Consider the following 23,819-nt stretch of genomic DNA (forward strand, 5'->3'; position numbering starts at 1 on the left):
GTAGGACGGAGGGCCTGACAAGGACAGCTGTCTAGTCGTTCGGATGGGACGAAAAACCGAGGTCTCGTGTACATATTGGCGTGCACGTAAAAGATCCCTTGGCAGTTGGAATTCGATATAAGTGTAGGCCGTAGCGCCGCTGCCCGGGCAAAATTTCCCTCATAGCACACTGTATGACGTATGCCCGTTTTCATTAGCCCAGTTTAGGAGCAGAACAGTAGGACGTTAAACCCCATTTCATTTCATTTCATTTTCTTTGCCTCTTGTCATATTAAAGCCATTTCATATTTCATTCTCTTCATTTTAAAAAGTACCATATCAGTCAAAGCAGGAATGTGGGCGTATATTGCAGCGTTAGCGATGCTCTTGTTACCCAAGCCGTCCTAACAATTGGGTATAATAGCAAAGTAATCCAGCTTAACCAGATACGGTTCAGAAACATACTTAGCTATGTGTAGTTGATGAAAAACTAACAAATCAAGAGAAGGAACTATTGAAGTTGAAAAAAGTAGATTTATTGAAAATGAAAAATAAAATACAGAAAAAATTATAGAAAAATTATATGGTTCAATTAACTTGAGAAGCTGTGTCCCATTCTTCATCTTCTGTTAGACCTCTACCAATATCATCTACCTACAATAATTGTACAATTAAAAATATAGCCATCCATAACTAATTTAAATACCCAAGTTATTGGCTTAGGGAGCTCTTTAAATGTACTAATTAAAAGGATAAAATCAAAACACCTAGGTTTGATGGCATGATAGAACGAGTTATTCTTCAGTCAGTAGCTGACTGGTACTTACGCGGAATCAATAGAAAGTAAAGGGAGCTGTAGACGACCAATGTTATCTTTTTTTTGGACCAATATTCTTTTGTGTATGGATGGACTTAAAGGCTATATTTGACTTTTAATCTGGAATATTCTAGAGTCCTCTTTGCTGACAATCTCATGAAGCTTCGTGGCGTAGTAAGGTGAATGTTAAGAGAGATCGAGCATTCGCTTGGTTGCAAAAATATCTGTTTTGCTCCTCGAATTACGTATTGGTCCACTAAGACTAAAATTAGACACCGAATCTCGCTATAAACGTGAGCATTTGGATATATTTATCAAGCCTTGTGGTTGTTGGGACAATTTGTCGAACTGCAGAATCAACCCCAGAAGCATGCGCAGAAGTAGCAATCATTTCTGGAGTCTTTCTGATACATTTCTCTCTTCAAAGGGCTTCATTCTCAGAGGCGTCTTTTAAAAAAACATTCACAATAAATTGCAAAATAATACAATGAACTACAGCCTACCATGCCACTGTTTTGTTTATACACTGTGTCACTACCAGTTACTATTTGATCATATCGCTGTTTTTCTGTCTCCAGTATATCTTCCTCTAAAAGTCTGTAAATAATATTTACAATTGTATAATTTCATTAGATGTCAAGAATCAGAAATAATTTTATCCCGCAAGCAAGGTTTTTGGAACCAGACTAAAACATCTTCATTTGTTCATTTCTCGTCTCTCCCACAATTATCATGCAAACGATAACCTAGACATTTGACAAATGGACACTTAAGTTAACACGGTGAATCTGAGAGCTAAAAACACAGGGTTTTATTTGACGCAATGCCGTAGAGCCCTGGCTACTCGCAATTCAATAGCAAAGAATTTAATAGTCAGAAACCGTTTTAACATAGGATACCAAGAATGGGTTTAATTGCATCTTAACAGTACTTTCCTTGTGTATCAATCGAGCTTATTGTTTTGACCAACGGATCACGGGGCGTATTTGTAGAGGCGTACAATACTTTCCCAGTAACCCTCATAAAATATCCCAAATTACCTTTCATTTTGACACAGACGAAGTCTAAGGATATCCTGCTCTAAACTAGGGTAGTTCATATCGGGAGATTCTATGTCTAGTTCAGTATCATCATATGTTCCATCATAATCTTGGTACCATTTAGATAAATCTGCTGTCACGTAATTTGGCTCCAATTCGTCAAAAACATCGTGAAATGAGGAACGTTTCAATATAAACTGATCCGAATAATTGTGCAACGAGACAATATCTGAGTCCCCATCACGTGCTCGTAAATCGGAAAGATTCCGCAGTGACTGGAAAGACTTCATCGTTGTCGGTTCAAGGTCACACAGGTTCTCCACAGATTGTGCACAATGCGGTTTCAATTTGGAGAAGTGTCTCCCTTTGACGTATCTCTTCTTATAATGCGTCCGGGAGTCTGCACCTATATCTGAATTAAATGAATGTTCGTTTTTATGATTGTTTATATCATGGAGACTACAACTCAACAAGTTCGTCACATATTTTAGTTTTAAACTATTTGACATCTGACTATTAGACACCTCTTTAATTTTAGAAACTATGGCATCGTATGGGTCTTTAAAATCCACCAAATCAATACCAGACTCCTGATCAGTTGATTCTATGCTCGGTTTATCGAAAGTAAATTTCTCTTCATTTTGTGGTGCTTTTGGCGTAAAGGTCACGCGAATAAACCTTTCTGGATCGGCCATTTTGTTTTCTAGCATCTCATTTGGTGGTTGGTCTACAGACAAGGCGACTGGTGCATCATCATCTCTTTGAAACAATTTTCTCTGTCGTGGTTTTGGTTTTTCAGGCACTTTTGAGGCATCTTTGGATGCTTCACCAAAAGAAAATCGCTCATCTTTTTGTATATCTTTAGGTGTAAAAGTTACACGAATAAACCTTTCCGGTTCGGGTCTGTCCTGCTCATCGTGTTGGTCAGAAGATAACCCAACCGATAAATCATCTCGTGGAAACGATTTTCTCCGTCTCTGTTTGTTTTTAACCCTTTCCTTTGCTTCTGTTTCTGGAAACGAATCTTCCCGAGAAACTGTGGATGCCGATAAAGCATCTATCTCTATGTTTGGTTTAGATTGAATTGGAATAACGGAAGATATTTCATCCTTCCATTTCATGGAAGCTGTTATTAGTTTTACTGGAAGACGTCTGCTGGTTAACAATCTTTGTAAAAGCTTGATTCTGAAAACAAATTTGATTGGAAAACAAATTTAAGCAACATATATGGCGCCGTATTCAAATAAACACCTCCAGGTAGCAATATTGGTATTAATTTGTAAAAAACAAGCCACACCCACTATAATATGACCATCTACAAATTTATTAAATCTTAGAAACTCCCATATTTCTTAACTATAACACCTGAAAACTTTAATTCTTTGGCAACTAAAATCGGGAAGTGACGTTTTATAGAGGCAATCATTGACATTATTCGAGACTATTACGTGCATGAACTGATTTGTCAGAATTTCTTAATTAAAATGCATTTTCAACATTTAGTGTAATGAAAGGATGACTGATGACAACTAATTTATTCTAGCGTGTAATAAGCTCATTACCACTTTTACATGCGGTGCAGTATCGCCGACCATTTTCAGTTTATAAACTGAAAGAATATAATTGCTTAGCTTTCTGTTGACATATTAGAAAGTAATCACAATTGCGGAGTGTTTCTGAACATACCCAATAAGTTGTTACTTTAATTCCCTCTACATATTTCGGCCACTTAAAATATGTTGTTACAAGTTTAGTGGACTACGTCATATTGCAATCTACTAATTTTTACGATCTATTTGTCTGTTGGCTTCTGAAGAGTGCCTCAAGATAAAATTGTTTTAATTTCAAGGAATTGTTGTCTCGTAATCTTTATCTGTCCCAAGCCTTAACAACTATTTTTTTTTATGTGAGAGCAAACCATTTAGATTTAGTAGTACGGAAGACCATATCCGCCAAGATATGAGTAAATTTTTTAAAAAAATATTTAAACCTAAAAAATACAAATCATTCCTGAAAAATTGACAGTTGCAGTGCCAGTACCGCCAAGATGATTTAGTGGTATTGTCTATCGTATTTACGGTAGTAATGAGTTTTCGACTTAAAAATTATTCTCGTATTATCAAAACGTAACGAAAATCCGACAAAAGGTATCCAATTTGAACGTAATACACAGGTTGTGAAAGTAAGTTGTACCTTAGTGCTAGATTATGAGCTTGTTGTTTAATATGTCTGGGTAATGATGTTGGTATTTCTAGATCTAGTTTCGCTATGTGTTCGTCTCTAGGAAAAGGGTGTTTGGTTAGAAATGTATCAACTGTATGCAACCATTCATCAGGCATTGTCACAAGTTTATCGGGATAATTTCTTCCTATAATATGTCGCAGATATTCAGGTAAGAATACCAAAACTTTCCTGTACCATTTCTGGAACTGTAAAGCAACAACACATTTTTCATGACACTCAAGAGATTAAAGAATTTTCCATCCCAACAAAATGAACTCTGTAGAGCCAACCATTGGCAACGAAGCCCGATAAAAATGACCCACACAAAATGTTCGGACTGTATAAAGCCCCGTAAATAATCAGAAATGGGCGCGATGAAAAATCGCCGTTAATTAATCGGCGCTTTATATAAATAAAATCTTTCATCATTTTCGGAATGCGAAATGTATTGATACTGTAAACCATGAAAAAATATTTCAACCCAATTCATTGTATCTCTGATTTTAAATTGGAAGTAGCCTGTTCGCATTACCCACCTTTTCTAATAACATATGAAAGATATGTATCTCTATATAAGTATTTTGTATTTTCTGTAGTAGAAGTGTAAATGGTTCTATAACTTGTGTTAAATGATTGGTAATACTAGTTTTCATCTCATCATCACACTGATTCTTTAATTCTTTTAATATTTCTGTAGCTTCATTGATAAGATCCTTTTATAAAAATATAATATACAATATTAGATATGTGGGCAAAGACAGGGCTGGTCCAGGTTTCTGGGTCAGCTTTTGGTTTGTAGTATATTGCCAAAAATTAAGTTAATCACGGAAATAAATCATGGTCTATCAACTGTTAAAATTGATGTCTCAGCTTATCCATATGCAGGAGCATACTCATTTTGTAATGGTTCTTTCATGGTTACACACAATTAAGATTGAAATAGTTGAAGCAATGATATTTACCAACGCATGCTCTCTATTTAAAAATGTATGTGATCTTCATCGATCGATGTGAGTGTCGAGTGCAATGCAGGATATGCTTTTTACTTTCTATTATCGGATTTGATTCATCTGACGCGTTCAACTTTATGTAACTCAATATCACCAAATTTTGTATGCTGTCTTCTTGTAATATCCCAATTTTTTTGGCATAAATAAGGTATAACTTACTTATAATCAAGCGATCCGCTTACCTTAGCTGGTTCATATAATGACGATGTAAAATGAGTTCTGTATATTTCTGCTTGACTAAGTGTTACTCCAATAACAGGATGATCAGTAAGTTGGACATAATAGTTATCATTAATAACTTTTGTAATCTACAATGCAATTATTATTGGAATATTACACAAATATGATATCTAGAGGATACCCGGCTTTGCCCGGGACCCCAAGCACGGGTGTGGTAGTTCATCGCCACCAGGCCTATGTTACTCCCCGGTCCGAGCTAACCATATGCACCACATTTCAGCCTTGGGACAGCCCTAGTGTTGCCGCCAACCATGAACAAACAGAAAGACAGACAAACAAACGACAATCACAAATATTCATATAGATTATGTCGTCCCAGACGTACAAGTCACTTTTCAATGAATGGCATATTATGACATGTTGGCAGATCTTCACCAGGAAGTATCAGTAAAGTTTACTTTACGCCATGATTTTAATGTAGATTCTATTGGGGTGCACTGTGTAGCAGTATCTCAGCGTGGGATGGAGTGAGAATTAACGTCTGGTGAATACTTTACTTATTAGGTCATTTTTCCCTGATTTCTATCTCTATTAAACGACTACGGCGTCTCTATAAAACGAAATGAAATGAAATGGGGTTTAACGTCCTACTGTTCTGCTCCGACTGGGATAATGAAGAAGGGCGTACACCATACAGTGTGCTATGAGGGAAATTGTGTCCGGACAGCGGCACTACGGCCTACTCTTATATCGAATTCCAACTGCGAAGGGATCTTTTACGTGTACGTAAATGTGTACACGTGTCCTCGGTTTTTCGTACCACCCGAACGACTAGACAACTGCCCCCCCTGCACCCCTGACAAGTGGAAACAACGCCGAAAAATCCCGATAAATTTCCTCGGCTAACAGCGGGGGCAAACCCGCGACCTCCAGGCTAGGAGCCAGCGTCTTACTCACTTAGCCACCGTGGCTCCTATACCCACAGACTTATACAAGGCGTCGAACATGGATTTACATGGCGTCGACTATCGCAAATGTACATCTTAGCTTAAGAGGAACAAAGTTCGCATATTTTGGATCGTGCATGGTGAAATACTAATAATCAGGATTACGATTAAAAGAATTTCTTAAGATAAGTGTGCTCCTACAGACATAAAATTGTTCTTTAAAATGTTTATTGCAGTCACTGGCTTTGTGCTCATTGTTATTTTAGAAGTTAGAGGAAAATGAAGTACCAGAGGAACCTTACGTATGAATTAGCGATCGAACCTTTTGAACTACAACACACACGCTAGCTTCAACCATTATGAAACAAACGCTACATATGTACCTTTTCAGTTCTTTCTTTCAATTTATGAAGCTGACATGATGTAGCTGCTTTATTGTCTGCTGCCTTGTATAACGTTGTTATTTTATTGTAGAATGTAGTTAATTGTTGATAACATTGATGTAACATTAATACAACATGTGATGATAAAGTTTTATCTACATTTGGTATATTATAATTACCATCACGTGTTTCCAATATATGTAATAACTGCTTACATTCTTCTATTATCTCATTTAGTCGAGTTTCTCTGAAAGACAATAATCTAAGATTAAACATGCATTATACAAGAGCCAAATCTGTCTTCTGAGACACTCACATCTCATTCGTTTAGACTTTGGGTTTTTTTTATTACAACTTGGTTAGGATTGTTCGGCTTGTCGTGGGGGGAATATATCGAAATTCAGAGTAGTGCAACAATTTTTCGCCGATTTATTGCCGTTGTCACTGGATCCATTATAAACACTCCACAAATTAGAGTATTTTACCTTTTTTTGAAATTTAAACTTGCTATAGAGGATAGTTAGGCTAGTGACCAAAAGTTGCGCCATGATACCTCACGGAGTCATTGCCCTTGTCGAATTTTTTTTTATATAAACGCTCTAGAAGTCAAAGAACGAATAACACATGAATATTGCACAGAGTAGGCCTATAGGTCCCCTCATACTTTAGTCCTTGAATGAAGCTGGTGATGGGTGTATATTTCATTACCTGGCAACTGATATGTTTAGTCTTTATAAGGGCTTTATTATGTCTTATTTTTTAGAAGCAAGGTTATTATTGCATTGGTATGTCATAATTTATTTTATGATCAGTAGTGGAATAAGTGAAATAAAAGTGTTATTCCACTGGCTAGTTGTTTTTACCTAAAATGATTGTAAAATCATAAAATAAATAGAACATTTGTCGTTTTGTCGTGAATAACATATTTTATTTCATCTCTAAGCAAGAAAACGTTTATATTTTCACTCATGCTACGCATTCGTGAAAATATAAGTTTTCTTGCTTCTCGATGAAATAAAATATGTTATTCACGACAAAACGACAAATATCCTCTATATAGTGTCCCAACACAAAGTAAACAGAAATATTTTCTCGAGACAGGATTGAAAGTTGTTACACTTAGGTTATCTATATATTGCTTGGGTTTTTTTTTTTTCGTTTTTTTTAACCCAATATCTTTGACAACTTTAATTATCGTATCGAGAAGTTACTCCTTTTTTGGTATATACTTTAATACCAATTTAAGGAGGCAATGTATTAAGGCGTGACATATACCGTAGTTATTGCATTGTAAACTTTTATTGGCGAGCACGCATGTCCACAAGCCAATCACCATTATAAAGCAGAACTATTGACTCAAATATACATGGATCAAACGACTTCCCCTTGTCAGTGGCAAGGATCACTGCAAACGTGGGTGTGAACGTGAAAGAACTATTGGCTGATGGAATTCGACAGAAGCGCACTATACCGGCAAAATTTCCTTCGAAGCACACTGCATGGCGTATATCCGTCTTCATTATCCCATGCAGTTAGCGCAGAACAGTAGGACGATATACCCCACTGCATTACACAAAATCAAACTTACTTTAAAATAGCATCATATTCTTTTAAAATGTGCTGTGAATTTTGCTGCAAGTTATCAACAGTTTGGTCGGTTGTTTCATATTCTTCCCATAATTCCACCTTCTCTTGAATTCCAGGTATCTTTTGAATAAGGTTACTTGCTGACTTCAGGCATGGCATAACACTCTGCAATGTGATACATAATGTAAAATTTATATACAGTCCATCTGTCCTTGCTCTCGCTGGCTAAAATTGATTAGCTGCAACAAAAAGCAATGAGCGACCGCCAGGCACTATACAGTCAAGCTCGGGAGTTTTCTTAATAACCTAAATCAAATATCAGAAATAATTTAAAAAAAAAAACAAAACACGATACCCTCCAGGAAAGCTATCTAACTTCCCACACGTCCGATCTGCGTACCCCCCCCCCCCATTCCTACCTTGGAGATCACTTATAGATCCCTCCCAATGTAGAAACGGTATTCATTGAATGACATCGGGTTTATATTATTTAACTTGAACAACGTTGGTACTATAAAGAAATGACCAACCCCTCTGTATATTATAATATAAAATTATACAAATATAACTTAACCTTATAGAAACTGATCCAAGCCTGGTGATTATAATACAGTAAACCACCATAATCTGTTGTCAGTTGTTTGGGTTCTATATAGTTTCTTAGTACATCAACATTCTTTATTAACTGAATCTAAATCAATAAACACATATCATAAAATGAACATAAGCAAACACAAATTATGCCTATATTTTTATAAAACAAAATATTGAAAAATTATTTTCTCTTTATCATACAAACAATTGTTCAACCATGTGAATATCAATATATATACTTTCATTAAATAAAATGAAAGTATTCTACATAAATAGGAAAGCTATACATACGAATTATTTAGCTAGTGGGGCACCTATTAGTTCTCACCTTATGTGAAACGCGACAACACGGCGAGCCACCGTAGTACCGTTCAATGTTTATTCAGTTCGTATCAACTTGATTTTCTCACCAACTTACGCACAAATTATGGATGTTGGTGGAACAGTTAATATAGACATTAATTAAAATTTGATAGCTATAATAAGATCTAATTATATGCACAAGAATACAACCAGAAAATTTAGAGTCTTTCTTCGCTCGACGCTGAAATCTACATTATCTCAATTAATGGAATATCCCCAATATTTTATAATTTTGTATACTAACGAAATGCTGAAGAAATCCAAAACAATACAAGCACGTTATTTGAAACATGAACATGAGACATGATGGAAAATGTCATACATTTTTGATGACATTATAGTATGACACTAATATTCTCAGGGGAGAGGGAAACTTTAAAGGTCATATTTTTAGTTTACCTGTAGGTTTGTGTTAGATTTAGGAACTTGCTGTGTTTTTGTTGTGAGTAGTTTCTTTAATAGATATGATTTAACTATGGTGTCAGGCTTTACTATATATATTATTTGTATACAACTTAACTTCATTTCCTACAAATAAATATAAACGTACAGGGTTACAATAAGAATATTGACACCTAGGATTCAACTCATGTTTGTCCAGTGGTCGTTGAACGTTGATCTGTTGCTCCTTGGTCTGACGAGTGTTGATTTTTTAAAAATTTAACTGCGTTATGCATGATCTTAGGATAATGAATGAACGAAATGAGGTTTAACGTTCTACTGCATTCTGCCCCGTAATGAAGACGGGTATACGCCATACACTGTGCTATGGTGGAAATTGTGCCTGGACAGCAACTGGATTCCGACTGTCAACGTGTACACCCGACCGATGTTTTTCATACCATCCGAACGACTAGACGCTGTCCCGTGCCTGCCAGCTCATCCGTCCTTTACCACAGACATTGTGCAACTAGCCTGGAAGATCTTTGAAATCTTTCTCGGCCAACAACGACACCGAACCTTTTAAGATCAAATTTTGCAAATTACGTTTTTAGGTATGTATGTTATAAAGTAGGGCAAATTCCCCCGAACAGTCGATAACTAATTCAAGTTATTGAATTAATAATTTAATAAATGTAAAAAAAAATGATATTAAATTTCGAGTAAGCGTTATACATTATCTAGATTTGAGCAACACAGTTGAATGTGACCATCATTTAAAGTGACAGGTACAGTTTTATTGTTGTCGCTACACGAAAAATTAAGAGGACGATTCAAATTTTAGTATTTATACTTCCAAACCCACCTCTAACATGGCTATAGTATCAACAATAAACTGAATGACCAGTTTACGTGTATGTTTCAGATTGATGACCAGGGCTATCTGTGGACACGTAGTGTAAATTAATTTCTGCCAACTAAGAACTTTTTGTAAGACATCAACTAACTGTTTCGTTTCCAAACTTTCCATTATTTCTAAGTTATGTACAGGCATACTAATGATGTGATTTCCATATTTATCACGCCCGCCTGTTAAAATAAAAATATTAAGAAATTTAAGCCCGGACAGTGCGTGAAAAGCTTGGATTGGTTATATGTATGGCTAAGATTGATACGAGGAACATTTTAACAATTACACAGAAGTTAATGTCGAAATGAATAATAACGAATTGCTTTTTCGTTATTCTCGTTGATATCAAAAATCCATATATTTTGTCTATTCAACGTTTGCAAAATAATTTCATTGAATCTGATCCATGAGATAATCTGCCAAATCATTCCAACAGTTTTGAAAGGTTTATAAGATATATTTATGTTTGTTAACGTTAAGCAAATGAATGATATGGAATAAGGTTGAACGTCCTACTTTTCTGCACCGACCAATGAGGACGGGCATACGCCATGCAGTGTACTATGAGGATGGTTTTGCCCGTACAGCGGCCCTGCGACCGACCCCTATCTACAATTAAAACTGTCAATGGTTCTTTTACATGTACACCAATGTGTACACGGCACCTCGGTTTTTGTCCCATCCGAACGACTAGACGGCTCTCCGTCCTGCACCACTGACACGGGGAAACCACACCGGAAAATAAAGTTACGGTGCGTATGAACGTTTCGCCAGAGGAGCAGAAAAGTTGGGCGTTGAACCTCATTTCGTTTCGGTTCATCTAGTTGAACATGACTTTAATTTAGCTAAAAATTATCTTAGAAAAAGGGATATTCCCGACAACCCGTAAAAATATAATAGATACACTTTAACTATTTGAAAAACCTATACACAGAACGAACAATCCATGAAAACAGCACGTCAGTATATGAATCAAGCTATAGCTACGTGAAGTAAATAAGTTAGTATAAAAAAGGTTTTGATTTATTTTTCAGCGAAATGATATGTGTAAGGACTTCAAGGTGGTGTTTTATTACCCGTAACGGCTTAATTTTGCATATTTTATTGTGGTGAAGGGGTTCGTTCTTTTTTAAAAGAAAAGTGTAAGAATAAAAACGACGGGTATATCGTATATTATTATTAAGCGACATGCCATCGAGACGTCACACGGAACTTTTATCAAAAGTTACATTAATATAATAAATACAAAAACATAATATGGAACACAATTACTATTTTCGGACATTTGCTTGATAACATACATGTAACCGCCAACGAAACGTCGCGTTAATTAAATAAAAAAGTGTTCCATGTTATGTTTTTGTGTTTATGACGTGTGTCAATTGCTAAATGCCGCTTAAAGAAAGGCATATTTCTTTAACATTATGGACATATTCTATATTTATCGTTGAGTTATTTCTTAAAGTAGTAAAATGATATTCCTCTAACCTGTTATAGTAAATACTCCTACATCAAACAATCTTTCAATGCTGACATCAACCCTATTCATTCTGAAATACAAGAACAGGATTACTTATACAGGGACTCCACAGGAAAGATTTACTTTGTTTAAAAGGAATCGACCATGGACCGGAATAAAAGTGCGAGTAGAAACGCTTACATTTCAAACCTCCGTTTCTTTTTTTAAGGAGTGTTCCGGCTTCGAATCCAGGAAATTTTTTTGAATCCAATCTGAAAACGCGATTTTCGTACAATCACTGATCATAATCCAGGAAGTTACAGTCCTATATGTAGGAATATCGAAAGGAGCCGAGATCTTTGTGATAGAAACACATATTTTAAGTTTTATCACAATCGGATAAAGATTGTGACCTCTAGAGTGTCCACAACATTGGTATTACACACCTTTACACTATGTAAAAGAAGCGGCCATTTTGTCTGGCAGCTTCGGTCCGGTTTTCACGAAAATCGAACTCAACCATTATTATGGAGTAACGGTGTTATATTTGAACGGTTTTCAAAATCAGATAAAATTTGTGACCTCTAGAGGGATCACAAGCTAAAAACACTATTCTTCGTAAAATCAGAGGCCATTATATAAGAAGTTACTGTCCGATATGCACAAAATCTTTTCCCAATTAGAACTGCGGCAGACCCGCATCCTATACCATTGACAAGGGGGAACCAAGAGTGGCTCATTACTCATGTGACTTAGTAGGCACAGGATCTTTCATAGAAGTTGAAGTTAAATGGACCCTTTTGTCAGATTCGGGGCCTCGTTTGTTGCTCTTTGGGACTTTTTATTGTAGACACGGCGCCCTTCCACTTGACTTGGGGCTTTCCACTGGCGTCAGAGGTCCTGCTTCAGGGGATCCATGTTAAGTGTTCTCCTTGGATGTCGCGTTTTCTTTCCGTTTTCGTTTTGGATACTTCCATTTTTTTTTTCGAGTGGGAGGCTGCTATAATCCGCAAATGATATTGTAAATCATGAAATTTAATATGCTGTTTTTGTCATATTCGCCCAGCATGCTAGATTATGTATAATTTCGATCCTGCATAAATACACTTGAAAATCATTAATCATCATAATGAGTTTTTATAGAAATCTAAAAATACATGGTTATATATAAAAATGGAGAATGAATTATAATTTCATTTTATTTCACTTGAAAATAACAAACAATTTTAAGTGACCTTCAATATAGAAGCACATTTAGTTTAAATAGGTCGAGTCAACGATAAATTTAAAAATGTACAATATTGACCTTTCACACAACTATACCATTCACAGATTGACGGATTCGTATGTAGGCCTGAGAGCGCGGTGGTCCATGAGTAAGACAGCTGGCTATAGTCGTTCTTACGGTACGAAAAACCGTGCACGTAAAAGAAATCCTTCACAGTTTGAATAAGATATAATAGTAGGCCTTAGCGGAGCTGTTCGGGCAAAATGTCCCCCATAGCACACTGCATGGCGTATGCCCGTCTTCATTAGCCCAGTTGGTGCGGAACAATGGAACGTTAAACCCCATTTCATTTCATTTTACTTAAGGCTGAATAAAACATATCTTTGCAACAGACACCTTAATAGACCGCGCAAACAATCCGTTGATTCCTCGATGGAACGTTATACATTTAATAGCCCTAATGGTATATCAAATGTTCCCTTGACAGACGATTAGTTGGTGCAACAGACGTGTACATGGTGTAGATAATTATTCAATAACTACTCACCTTTTCCTTAGAAAACTGTCGTAAAATATGGGACAAAATATTCCATAGAATCTTAAATGCGCACAATTTCGTTGTCGCCAAATGTTTAAAATGTGTATAGTATGACTGGTATATTTTTATCGATTTATTTGTTTATAATATAATATATATATATATATATTGCCTGTGTATACTACAACACCTGTTACACGACCTATATGAAATGCACAGGTGGAATTAGAAAAGCTGGTATTAAATCATTTTATTATTTCAATTAGTGGAAATGCATGTGGGTTGTATATTCACTTTCATTTATTTTATGTGCAGCTGTTTCGTGTTATCGATTTGTCAAATATCGTACAATACTCAATCTTCTGAATATGAAAATTGCTACGGAGCTTATGGTGTGAATTCCTATCTTTATTTTTAATTTTTGAAACATTTTCAATCTGATTTCGTCAGTCTGTTTAAAAATAGATTATTCTGTGTTTTGTTTGGTATGTGTCTTGTGTTTTTCATCTTGTTAGTTGCCGTGCTGCAGTTAGGGCTGGGGTAATCGAGACTATTATAAAAAGGACTTTGACTGTTTAAGGGTTATGTGTCACAAATAATCGTAGTCCAGACAAGATAGCATAACTGTGGCTTTTGCTGCAATAGAAATGCCGACCACGGTTTATGGTCGGTCTAGACGTATATTATCACTAAAAAATAAGTCCCATTCCGAGATCCGTGTCCAATGGGTCAAATTGGCCAAAATCCGAAATGGCCGCCGGTTTTGACTTGTAAATTCTAATTTCCACCCAATTGTCAAAATATGATCGAGTTTGGTATCAAAATATACGTTTTCGGGATAACTGAATCCATTTCCATACACATTTTTGTGATAAATATGTTACCGCTGAATCAATAACGGGGGTCATTCAAGATGTCGGTCAGTTTTGCGCGAAAATTCAAAGTTTACTACACAGTTAAAAATATCAAGGATTTTACACCAATTTGGGTGGCAACTAGTTGCCACCTAAATAGGGGTAACTTTAGCCTTTAGTGGTGTAAACCGATAACACCGAACTGGTGTAGAACATTACACCAATTCAGGTGGAAACTAGTTGCCACGTCTAGTAGTGTAAACTGCCCGATACACCCGTGGGTGTAGATTAAGCATCACCTCTCAAGGATGGTTTGTAACTTACACTTCAATTTTAATAATTACACCAACGCGGGTGTAATTTGTTTTGTTGGAAATTTAGTTCAAGCCAACGACTTCTAAGTTCCAAAAACTTGAAATTGGCTATCGGTCTCTATGCTAATTAGTACAGGGCGTTTAGCCCGACCCTAATTACATATAGACCGTCGGCTACTTCTCTTCATTTTACAACGACATTAAATTGATAAAAACCCATCAGACTGATTCAAAGTTAACTGCTGTTGGGCAATTAGACAATCTGTATCAATTTACAATGATAAAAAATCATGAGGAAAAATCCATACACATATCCTTACAACATAGCTGAATAATGTGGTTTATTCATTTATGCACCTCACCTGAATTAAGAATTATTAATTAAGATATTGTACTTGGTAATATTTTGGAACAATTACACGTGTTTAAGTGTATACAGGCTAAAATAATCTATACTTTACTCGTTATGACTAAACACTCTAAAATCAGTTGCAATTAAAGCCATATTTTACAAAAAACAATCAAATTGGAGTACACAAATACTTTTTTTAACGGAAGATACGGTGTAAAATTGACACCTTATTCGGAGGAATGTTTCCCTAAAATAATTACACCTGTTGGCGTAAATGCAATAAAACGCTTGTAGAGGGGTAGCTAATCCCAAACACCATTTAGCGGCTACAATTACACCTATCCTGGTGTTCAGTACTCATGAATTTCGATTACACTTTTGCAACCCAAGTAAGATTAACGCTGTTCCATGATTCATTCCCTAATAATAGTTACGCCCTTTGGTGTAAATGCAGTATGGCACTGGTAGTGGTGTAGCTTATCCAAAACACCACACAATTACACCTATTCAGGTGTTAAGTAGTCATGGATATCGCTTACACTTGTTAGGTGTAGTTTTTTAGTTGGTTACCCTTGGAAAAGTATTACATTTAAAAAAACTCTAGCTGTGGTGTAAAGTTTACACTTAATTAACACTACTTATAGTTTTTAATTACACCCATTTTTAACAGTGTATGCATCAAGTTTGGTGTAGAAATATAGGGTTTCGAGGTAGCTGAATCCATTTTTGTACATATTTTAGTGATTAAGTGATTCCCTTGTGTCAAAATAGGAGAAATTCCAATTAGGGATTTAGATTTCTGATTAGGGATTGGAGATTAATGATAGGTAGGACACCTTAGACCTAATACAATGACATTCATCCAGTATCAACTAAATTTCATTTGGAGTGTCTCCCAGCTCACTGCGGTAGCGGCTTAGGCGTATGTCGACTGGTGCCACTCCCTGGTCACCGCGGAAACTGATCATGCCTATTGAAGCCACGTGACGAATTTATTTCACAAAATGATTCAAATGTTGAGACACAGATGAATACAATATCGCCTCTTTGTCAGATAGGCAGTGAACCATTTGATAATGAACAGCCCACTGTTATTCCGAAAATAACAGGTATTGGAGGCTTTAATAAGGCGGTTAAGCTGAGAAATTATGTTCGTGATTTCGAGCTCAGTGAAAAATACCGTGTGGAATGTCACAACTTTAACTATTGCACAATGTTGTAAAACTATTGAAGTGGAGGAGTCTGTATCAATTTCTAGACGGTCCGTGGTGCCAAAATTCATTTTTGCGGTCCGTTGTCTTGTACATGGTTTGTAGGAAAGACTAGCAGACGGTCCATTACAACAGATATAATCGGTGACCTCTGTTACAACAGTAAACAGTAGATCTCGCAACACTTATCTTTTGGACATGTCAAGACCAACCGGAGAGAGAGAGAGAGAGAAATGGGGTTTAACGTCCACTCGACACAAACTAGGTCATTTCGGGACTAACATATGGTTTAATTTTATTTACATAATTCGCTTGCGCGTAGGGGTCTTTAGCAGTGAGAGGAAACCGGAGGACCCGGAGAAAACCCACGAGGTTGGACAGGCGACCCTACTCCTTGCCACGTACAACCGGGGATTCGAAACCACGCCAGTCGACTCAATGACAGACTGTATGATACAGCGCGCACACGCTAACCATTCAGCCATCCAACCCCCCAAGACCAACCGGATTAAACTATAGATCTATGTTTCGTTTCGTTGTTTTTATACTTTCGATGGCCTCTACTACATGAAGATTTGACCGGTGGTAGTGGACGGTCGCGTCAGACGTCATACGAGCGGCTTTTGACCCTATGACGTCAGACATTCGATTAACCAATCAGCGTTGATGATTCTAGTGGGTTACCCACAGTTCTGTGCACCTCACGCCAAAAACTCGACGTAACAAAACGTTTCAATAGCTAATCCCCACATCGTCCAGAACGCGGGTTATATAACAACTCTTCCAGATCTTGGTGTAGTAAAGACAAGTAAAACGAAATTTTGCACTATAAAAAATGAAATGAAATAGTATCGGTGTATTAATCAGATTGTGTCAAGACAGGACAAATGACGACTGGACATTAATCTAGTTGTATTTAACAAATCAACATTGAGGCTGGTGTCCCTAAATAATCGACACTCATTAATTACTTGCACATCTAACATATTTATAAAGCATCTAGCATTGAAATTGTTCATCACTCTGTGTAACCTAAGCAAACAATCTCATTGCATGCAGAGGCGTGCTGGGCAGGTAGTAAATCGCCTGCTCTGCCCCAAATGCAAAACAAAAGAAACTGGAAATGATTGATGACGCTTGAATCCGATGAGATTTCCTACCAGGGTATAGGGGAGGGAGTGGGGGTGGCTATGTGCCCTCCCTTCCGAAAATGTGCCCTCGAATTTCAACAGAGTTACCTTAAATACTTAAGGAAATGCCCACCCTAATGAAAACATTGCCACCTTTTTCTGATGCCCTTCCCTTGTTCCACCCAAATCCAGAGATACTATAAACCAATCGCACTCAATGTATGTATAGAATATGTCCGTTTTTCATTGATGATGTAAGTAAGGGCCCCATACAAGCTCAATCAGACCCTGATTTCCACGGATGACTTCCAGAATCGATTTCACAGCCCGATTAATATTTCCATAATATTCAGAATCAATTAATGTGTCTTAGTTTTATTTATTTATCTAAATGAAATTTAGGAAAATTGCAACACAGGCGACGGGAACGTTTTTGCCGGTTAGAATACTCAAGGCCAATACGCTAACCGTCACCACGAACTGTATTGACGTTTAATCTGTCACCAGTAACTTCCTTGGCCTGGCTTCTCGTTCTTGAAATTGTTAGTCTGATTTCAATTCTACCCCCCTACCCCCCCCCCCCTCATTAGGGAACAGAACCGAATGAAATTGACAGGTACCCTTTGTAAGGAATACCAGTCCGTTTTGCAATCTGATTAAAACACAGATCCTAAATTCTCTGCAATTGAACGCCAGGGATCTTAATCGGCTCATTATTGCCGGCCTCCAAAACCCGTTATCTTTCCGTAATTTTCGGAATGGCGGTGGGCAGTTCATTATCAAATGGTTCACTGCATATCGCGATACATCTGTGTCTCATCATTTGAATCATTCTGTGAAATAAATTCGTTGTGTGCTGCAATAGGTTCGCCATCTTGGCTTAATTTTCGAAGTTAGTGATCGAAATCGGACACGTCTACGACGCTACGTCCACAGTGAGCTGAGAGTGGCCCCTTTCGTCATGCCGCTGCTACGCTGCTTCCGCAGTGAGCCGTGGTCGGCCAGAGAGTCTAAATGATATTTAGTTGATGCTTGATAAATGCCATCGTATTAGATCTGAGGCAAACTCTACCACTCTTAATCCCAAAATCTCCAATGGGATTTCCACATATTTTGACCCATGGGAACCAGTTAATTAGACAAGATGAGAAAATGTGCCGAAAAAAGAATCAGCTGCCTCCAAAACGTATATTTTGTAGTGTTCGGATATTCGAACAAGAATACTTTTCGAATATTCGACGGGTCTTGAAATTTGTATTCGAATAGTATTCGAATAGTATTCGAATATTTTCAATTCTTAATATAAATATATTTAAAGTGGTTTTTATTTAATTTATTATAATTTCTAATTAATTATGGTGACATGTGAACAATGCACAAGATTATATTATTTTAGCAATTGCCAGTGTATCTTTTACGTAAACTGCCAATCTGTACACAAGACCTCAGTCGTCCATGGCATCGCAACAAATAGACGCGGACCTCAACCACACTCCAGTCATCTGCCATCTCCGTCAGATGCTCTTTTAGTTTATCCAAAGTATGATTACACTTCCAGAGTCTTAGCCACCATCTCCCAATCTGGTGATAAAAATGAGCGGTTAAATTAATGCATTTTGTTCATCTAATGTCCATACATCTGTGGTCACAGCGGCTAGCTTCTGACTTGGGCCATTCCTGATTTGACGTTCGTCGGAACGAACGGCATCATAGATTATCTTCCATTCTATTTTTGATTGTTTTACATGACGGCAAATTGTGGGATGGTTTCAGGGCTTCTACCATTTCCCGAAAATGGTCATTGTCAATAAGAGAGAGGGGGGCTGATAATGCTTGGCTACAAACTTGATCAGTTTCTCAGTGATGTTTTTTGCTGCGCTGAATCTTACTTGCTGTTGCCTGAAAAACTTTGTGTAGAACTTTTTAATTGGCTGAATCTTGCCTGATCCCACGCCCCGTGCAGGGGAAGTATCTGGAGCTACGTAGCCATGTTTCAACTTCATGTGGTTCCAAAAAATAGCCTTGATGTGATATTAGTCAAGACCATGGAGGTGTATATATTGTCAATATATACACCTCTATGGTCCAGACAACCAACTCCATCGCGGAACTAACTGGCTAACCAAAGTAGGTAACATGCTACTTACCGAATAACTGTCTCTGAAGATGGTAGATCTGTGTAGGGGTAGCACCCTTACAAGCTGCAGTTAGGTAATCTAAGTAAGCTTTGAATGTAAATGTGGCAAGGGAAGTCGCCTTTATTTATAATATTTGAGAGCAAATAGAATAAATAATAGATATTCGATTATGGTAATTGCTATTCGAATATTCGAATATTATATTCGACGAGCGAATATTCGAATATTCGTGCCGAACACTAATATTTTGCAAAATTCAAATTTTCGAGCCAAAAATGACCATCTGGAATTATTAACCAATGTTGACTCCGCGGTATCTGATCACCAAAATGTGCATGAAAATGGATTCAGCTACCCAGAAAGGATATATTTTGATGTAAAGCTTGATCATATTGTGATAATTGGATAAAAATTGGGATATTTAAATCCAAACTGGCGGCAATTTTGGATATTTGCCAATTTGAGCAATTTGGGCACGGATTTCGGACTGGGGCTTTTTTTTATTTTTGGTGATAGGGCCTAATATACCTCTAGATTGACCATAAACTGTGGTCGGCATTTCTATTGCAGCAACTGCCCGGAATGGTGCGAAATTGAGTTAAAATGCCTGAAATATCAGTGCGTTATGAACTATTACCCTCGGATTATCATTCTTCATATGGCGGAATGTAATCGGTACGGTTGGCCTACATCCCTAATGTGGAATTATAGGTATTCCTGGGGTCACGCGGATAGATACAAAGTTAGCTAAAAATAAAACGTCAAATACTGTTTACGCTCGTATCTTTAATGAATTTATCTAATAAAAAAGGGGTTAATGTCCTATACTTCCGTGGAAGTTTCAGTTTCATGTACGACAAGCAGGGCCAGGCTAAGCACTTTAATGATCTTAGTGCCCCCATTTATGTGCAAATCAAAATATAATACAATAATAAATCACAAACAACCGCCAAACACGTGATTAGAGTTTTCTGTGATTTTATATACATGTACTTCATTATTAATTGCGACAAAACGAGTAACCGTATGAAAAGCCAAGAACAATGAACAGTAAAATTACAAACTGATGCATCCTCTGGAGGGGTGCCGGTGTTTACAACGGTGATTTTTTAAAATGTGAATTGGGCAATTGATTTACCCGTGTCGATCATGAGCATATAAATGTTGTTGTTTTATCCGTCATGGATAATATAGTGTCCACTTTGGGCTAACAAAACAGTTATCGTGTTTATAGATAACATGACCACCATGTATTTGTCAATAATATAAACTTGAAAGGTAACTGTGAAAAGAACTCAGAATAAAATAGACTGTGCAGTGAACATTATAATTCGATTAACTCTCAATACAGGCCATGTTGATGACTGGTGAGAACATTTTAAAATACACAAAATCTGACCTATATCAAATTAAAGAGACAATTCCAATCAAATTAAAGAGACAAATATATAGGAATATTAAACAATCTATTCCCCAAATTTTAAGGCAGAAACCTAACAGACGAAAGAAAGTCAACGGTATTCCTGTACTGATCTCTGAGACAGAGCAGCCAGACAAGAGGTCAACTTGGACTGAACAACCTACTACCACCTCATTACAAAAATAAAGTTCCAATATCCAGATCTTTAGTTTCATATCAAACTAGCAAATATTTAAAAGCAGGATTAATTAATGCTAGATCTGTTAGGAATAAAACCAGCGACATAAATGATTTTTATTGTGGATGAGGAATTAGATCTGTGCTCGATTACTGAAACATGGCTTAGCCAGAACTCAGATTCAGTGACCATTTCGGCTATACTTCCAGAAGGCTACAGTTTTCTACACATTCCACGGGTATCTAGGGGTGGTGGCGTTGACCTTGTCTACAAATCAACTTTAAAGTATCTTAGCAGTCTAATGGGGTATTCAACTCTTTTGAGTGCCTTGATTGTTTGATATCGTACCTTAACAAATCTCTCCACCTGTTAATTGTTTATAGGCCCCCAAATTCAAATAATAACGACTTTTTTTTACGAATTTACATCACTTCTTGAAACAAAATTATCGTCAAAGGGCGACCTGTTGATACTTGGCGACTTTTATATTCACTTCGAAAACAGTTCTGACCCACTGAGTAATCGCTTTCGGGAAATACTGCTTACCTACAACCTCCAACAGCATTTCAACAAAACGACCCATAATAGAGGTCATCTTCTTGACTTATTCATTACACGGCAAGATGAGATACATATACATGATGTACTGGTGGAAGATACCCTACTATCAGACTATCAGACCTTTAAAATTCAAACCGAGAAGCCGCATTTAGACAAGAAAACAATATCGTTTCGTAAATTTAAATCTTTAAACAATGATACCTTTAGTGAAACAATTGTTACATCGAACTTTTCCGACATCTGTGAATTGTGTGATGTGAATGTAAAAGCTGATTCATATGATAAAACACTGAGAAAGATCATTGACGATCTAGTTCCGTTAACCACTAAAACATTTACTGTTAGACAAGAAAATGAGTGGAGTAACAATCAAATAGCTGAAGCAAAACAAAAACGCAGAAAGCTGAGAAAAAGTGGCGTGAGACCTCTCTTCATATCCATAAAAACCTTTACCGAGAAGAGAAAAACAAAGTCAAATATATAATTGAACAATCAAAAGTTTCCTTCTACAATGAAAAAATTCAAAATAGTGCCAACAAACAGAAAGAACTATTCTCTGTTGTTAATAAACTGATTGACCATTCCTCCGCGACTGTTGTCCTCCCTGATTGCACCCATAAATGTCTGCTAGCAAACTTCTTCTCCGATAAAATAACTCTTATACGAAAAGAACTTGATAAATTTAACAATTCATGTAATTTTGTACCCAAACATGAGACGCCAACGGTAGTGTGCATTGAAACTTTTGATTTAGTTAGCGAATCTGTTGTTTCAGATATTATTAAATGGTCAGCCCCTAAAACCTGCCCTCTTGACCCCATCCCTACATCTTTACTAAACGAAAACCTTAATTTATTCTTACCTGTGATTACTGATATCATTAATTCTTGTATTCAAGAAAGAAAGGTATCCGATTGTTTTAAAGTTGCTAATGTCGTTCCAGTTATTAAAAAATCAACTTTAGATAGAAATGTGCTAAAACATTACCGTCCTGTATCGAACTTGAGTTTTATCTCCAAAATGTTTGAAAAATGAATAGCCAGACAACTGATTGAACATATTGACATACACAACCTTCACGATAGTCTACAAAGTGCATATCGTAAGTTTCACAGTGCAAGATGATATATTAAGGTCAATAGAAAATAGAAACTGCGTTCTGTTGGTACTTTAGATTATACTGTCCTACAAAGACTTCAGACAGACTTTGGTGTCGAAGGATCTGCACTCCAGCTACTTGCGAGCTATCTTACTGATAGAAAACAGAGGGTTGTTATCGGCAATGTGACGTCAGGCTACCATAATAATTTATATGGGGTACTACAAGGGTCGGTCCTTGGACCCATTTTATTTACTCTTTACACTGCTCCATTTGGTAAAATTGTTAAAAGACATGGTCTTGATTATCATATTTATGCCGATGATAAGTTTTAATCCTTTAAATGCGAATGGGAATGCTTTGAGCAAATCTAACATTGAGCAGTGTATCAATGAAATTAAATTATGGATGTCTGTAAATTTTCTATGCTTAAATGGTGATAAAACTGAATTTATTTTGCTTGGATCTAATCATAACCTCAATACTATAACTAAATCAACTTCGATTAATATTGATGGAAATGAAATTACTCCTATCAACTCTGTTCGCAATATTGGTGCTTATTTTGATAGTAAAATGACCATGTCTAATCACGTGAACAATATTTGTAAATCCTGCTACTTTCATATAGGCAAAATTCGCAAATTCCTTTCCTCTGATTCAACTAAAACTCTTGTTCATGCTTTTATTACTTCAAGACTTAATACTTTTAACTCACTTTTATCTGGCTTACCTAATAAATTAATATACAAATTACAAAAAGTTCAAAACACCGCTGCGCAACTTATTACCCTCACAAAAAGGCATGATCATAGTACTCCCATACTTAAACAACTTCACTGGCTACCTATTCCATATCGTATTCAATTTCAGATTCTTTTAACTGTTTATAAATGTTTTCATGGCTTATCCCCATCTTATTT

The 23,819-nt window shown here is 36.6% G+C and overlaps 1 protein-coding gene across 2 annotated transcripts; it reads right to left on the reverse strand.

Moving 5' to 3' along the window:
- Positions 1-493: 493 nt before the first annotated feature.
- On the reverse strand, positions 494-13,741 carry LOC126824354 (uncharacterized). 2 transcript variants are annotated; one of them, XM_050553565.1, is made up of 13 exons: positions 13,649-13,741; positions 11,903-11,964; positions 10,370-10,593; positions 9,523-9,651; positions 8,741-8,857; positions 8,168-8,331; positions 6,580-6,826; positions 5,252-5,377; positions 4,596-4,772; positions 4,030-4,265; positions 1,837-3,021; positions 1,300-1,393; positions 494-633 (listed from the first exon to the last, which is right to left on the reverse strand). In XM_050553565.1, exons 2-13 carry the CDS (start codon positions 11,961-11,963, stop codon positions 568-570), a joined length of 2,826 nt encoding a protein of 941 aa, XP_050409522.1. In that variant the 5' UTR covers position 11,964; positions 13,649-13,741; the 3' UTR covers positions 494-567. The 2 variants fall into 2 exon arrangements, with proteins under 2 accessions (XP_050409522.1, XP_050409523.1); XM_050553566.2 differs by lacking the exon at positions 13,649-13,741 and adding an exon at positions 12,075-12,976.
- Between the last annotated feature and the right edge of the window lie 10,078 nt (positions 13,742-23,819).

This window comes from Patella vulgata, chromosome 6 (genome assembly GCF_932274485.2).
Source record: "Patella vulgata chromosome 6, xgPatVulg1.2, whole genome shotgun sequence".
NCBI classification, from domain to species: domain Eukaryota; kingdom Metazoa; phylum Mollusca; class Gastropoda; family Patellidae; genus Patella; species Patella vulgata.

Bases quoted from the DNA above. Each gene is read 5' to 3' on its own strand.
- LOC126824354 (XM_050553565.1), bottom strand. From the start codon at position 11,963: ATGAATAGGGTTGATGTCAGCATTGAAAGATTGTTTGATGTAGGAGTA. The intron at 5,378-6,579 runs GTACATATGTAG...ATTGCATTGTAG, and splicing joins TGAAAGAAAGAACTGAAAAG to ATTACAAAAGTTATTAATGA. The intron at 4,773-5,251 runs GTAAGCGGATCG...TTTTTATAAAAG, and splicing joins CATTATATGAACCAGCTAAG to GATCTTATCAATGAAGCTAC.